Raw genomic sequence first — 3,338 nt, 5'->3', positions numbered from 1 at the left:
ACAATACACACTTACCCTTGAACGCGAAATACACCCACACAACTCCTAATTTACCGGCAGGTTAAACACCTGGTGAACTTCACCTAAAACAACTCAATTGGTTAGCATCGATACATTGCATCAATTACACTTTAACGACAAAAAGATCCAAAACAAAAGAGGAGACAAAACTTACTCGCGATTCAATCAAACTCTACTACCGAACTTGAACAGTAAGAACGGAAAACAAAAAAGGTGAAACTAGGGAAAATATTATTAGAATAGTTTTATATATTCCACTTTGATATGAAAAATATTCATAATAATTCATTATTATTGTTTTGTAAAAAAATCGAATATGCATAAAAATTCAAATATCTGTCAGCGCATAGCTTTAATGATATTCTAAACAGTAAATTAGTGTTGAGTTTAAGATAGATTTGGACAAATTTGTGTTCAAGTCAGTTCACTACATTTCTTACATATCATATATTAATATGAGATTACCACTAGCTGTAACTCAGTGATTCTCTTTTCTTAATGTCTTAACAAAACTTACAAGCTTTAAATATGATCTCATGTTACTGCCAATATTAGATGCATTGACCAGACGTGTTCTATTTTTAGAGACAACACGAGATTAAAAGTTAGAAAAAAGGGCTATAAATTAAAACAAAAGTTTTCATGAATTATAAAACAATAATAAACAATACCTTGAGACTTTAACTTTACAAAGTTATGTGTTAAGATCTTGACCATCTAAATTTAAATCTCACTTTATAAAAACCATGCCTAAATTGCCCCCTAAATTTATCATATAATGTCATGTACTTGTAACTTAGAAAATAAAAAGTAAGAACAAGTAACTTTTTCCCTTACTTCAGAGCTAATAAAAAATCGTAGGGTTGCCTTTCTCTCTTCCTACCGAGAATTTAATTTTCGTATTAAGTATGAAACAACGTAACTTTAAAATTTATGATCAATATTTACTCCTTGAACAGACTTACAGATCAGAAAGGATTAATCACCGGATCCAGTAACCAAAAGAAAATAGGGGTCACAGGGTAGCCAGTTCCTAGACTTCGAATCCAACAATACTGGCTCACGTACGTACTACAAGCTTCCCTTTTTCACAACAGATTTGCCTGTCTTTAATTACATCGAATTATTATTGCAGATATAATAAATTTGACTGCAACCAAATCATACATATTTTTTTATTTATTACTCAAAAAAGCAAAAAGACCTCCAACACGATAGCGGTCCCTTGCATAATACCGCACCTTGCTAAATATTAACAACAGTAAGCTTAAAATGGCAGCAACATCAGGGTGATGGCGGTCATTTAAATCTAACGCAGCCACCAGGTTTCCCGGTGACTGCTAGAATCATCGAAAGAACAATAGCTGAAAACAATAACTTGCATGCCGGAAGCTAGTTGTGGAGGAGTTAAAGTACAAGTGCGACAGATAGGGCAAGTGAATCGCCGGGATCCAACCCATCTATCCAAGCAAGCTTTATGGAAAAGATGGTCACATCTCAACTCTGGAATCTCATCGTCTTCATCGATCTTACATAAGCAGATAGCACATTCAACATCACTACCCCAGTCTTGCTTGTAATCGTAACCAATGTCTGCAGGTATTGGATAAGGGAACAAACAGTAACGAAGCAGGATACTCCACGCCCATTTCACAGCCGAAACAATTGAAACAAGTGAAAAGATGTAGTTCCCTAGCTTATTGTCAATCGCCATGGTTGAAATGGTCGAATGCGAGTGATGAAGCAAAGGAGAAGATATGGCTTCCAAAAGGCTGCAATAATATTGGGTCATTTATAATGTTTTTAGAAATATGCACACTGAAGCTGTAATTTGTCGCTTAGCAGACTTCTAGTAAAAGCTTAGCAGACACAGAATTTAGTACTATTTTATATTTTTATTTATAAAGACAAAATTGTTGGGTTCGTCAAACCACAGGCAGAGTCCAAAAAAATTATATTTAGATTGCAATTTGTGTTCAAGACTAAATTTTTATATTTTTAATTAAGACTTTATCAATTTAAAATCGGGTATCCTGCATCTAACTTTACTAAATTATTTATAAGTTTGCGTTTTCGTCATCCAACTTAAAAAAATTATAAAATGATCACTAAATTATTCAAAAAATTTTATTTAAGCCATTGAAGTATTTGAAAGTTTTTATTTAAATCATTGGGTTGTTAAGTTCTTTTCTAAAAAGAAAAAGAAAAGAAAAAGTCTAGCTAACGAGCTTCAAGCGACTATTCAACATCGGTACAATGGATCAATATCTATCGACGAGTAGAAGAACATACCTGAGATCTAAGTCAATTTGATAATTACTGTCGGAGATTGGACAAGAAAGTTATTTGGATTTTGGTTTAGATATTTGTGATGTTTAAAGTTGTTCCATTAAAAAAAAATGAAATGTAAAAGAAAAGCGAAAGAAAGCTTTCAATTGGTGCAGATAATGCGAATAGAAAAGGCCATACAACAATAATTTTAACAACCCAATGACTTAAATGATAAATTTCGGATAGTTCAGTAGTCATTTTGTAACTTTTTAAAGTTGAGTGACCAAAATGTAAATGTACTAATAGTTTAATAACCTTAGATGCAATTTACCCTTTAAAATTTTATAGGAATAAATCTCAAAATTATACATGAACTTTAATTCAATGTGCAATTATAAATATGAAACTTTGATTGTGGTACAAATGTATACATGAAACTTTAATTTGGATTCAATCATACACATTTAAAAAAATAAATAAATCAATTTACTTTTATATTGGATAAATATAATTATTTGTGTATGTAATGTATAAACATAAGAATTGTTTAGGGTTGATAAATGTTTAATTGTAATGTTTTATTGGTTGTTTGGAAGGAATATAGCTTGTGGAAGTGATTTAAAGTGGTTAGTGTAACGCCCCAAAAATCCTTTATATATCTATTTTTGTATATTTGTAACACAAATATCTGTTAGCTTTAGTGGTTATGTGCTCTGAGAATATTTGGGAGGTTCTAAGTTCAAGCTTTAACTTGGGCAAAAATTTTAGTTTTAATTGAATAAAACCTCTATCTCTAACCAGTAGACTTATAAATAAATATTGGTAAAATATGTTAGAATGGGTGGGTTGGTTGTTTAAGTGGACTGCTAATATTGCAAGAGGTTTCAAGTTCAAGTCCTTGCATGGGCAAAAGGGATAATTTTTGCTCTTTGTTTCGACAAGAGGTTGTTTTGACTGGGTTTCTGAGTAGTACTGGCGTGGTGGGGGAGTGCTCGAGTGATTTTAGGAGGAAAATGTGAGATTGGAGTTATTTTAGGAAGAAAATA

At 31.9% G+C, this 3,338-nt stretch overlaps 1 protein-coding gene across 1 annotated transcript; it reads right to left on the bottom strand.

Annotated features, from left to right (window-relative positions):
- Nucleotides 1–977: 977 nt before the first annotated feature.
- Nucleotides 978–1,824, bottom strand: LOC107921924 (E3 ubiquitin-protein ligase RHA2B). The gene has a single exon (XM_016851729.2). It carries the CDS (start codon nt 1,811–1,813, stop codon nt 1,331–1,333), a length of 483 nt encoding a protein of 160 aa, XP_016707218.2. The 5' UTR covers nt 1,814–1,824; the 3' UTR covers nt 978–1,330.
- Nucleotides 1,825–3,338: the final 1,514 nt, after the last annotated feature.

The sequence above is a fragment of the Gossypium hirsutum genome, chromosome D01 (assembly GCF_007990345.1).
Source record: "Gossypium hirsutum isolate 1008001.06 chromosome D01, Gossypium_hirsutum_v2.1, whole genome shotgun sequence".
NCBI classification, from domain to species: Eukaryota; Viridiplantae; Streptophyta; class Magnoliopsida; order Malvales; family Malvaceae; genus Gossypium; species Gossypium hirsutum.
The sequence above is the reverse complement of the archived record's forward strand: the minus strand, read 5'-3'. Positions and strand labels throughout refer to the sequence as shown.

Excerpts from the sequence above, each read along its gene's own strand:
- LOC107921924 (XM_016851729.2), bottom strand. The coding sequence starts at position 1,813 with ATGACCCAATATTATTGCAGCCTTTTGGAAGCCATATCTTCTCCTTTG.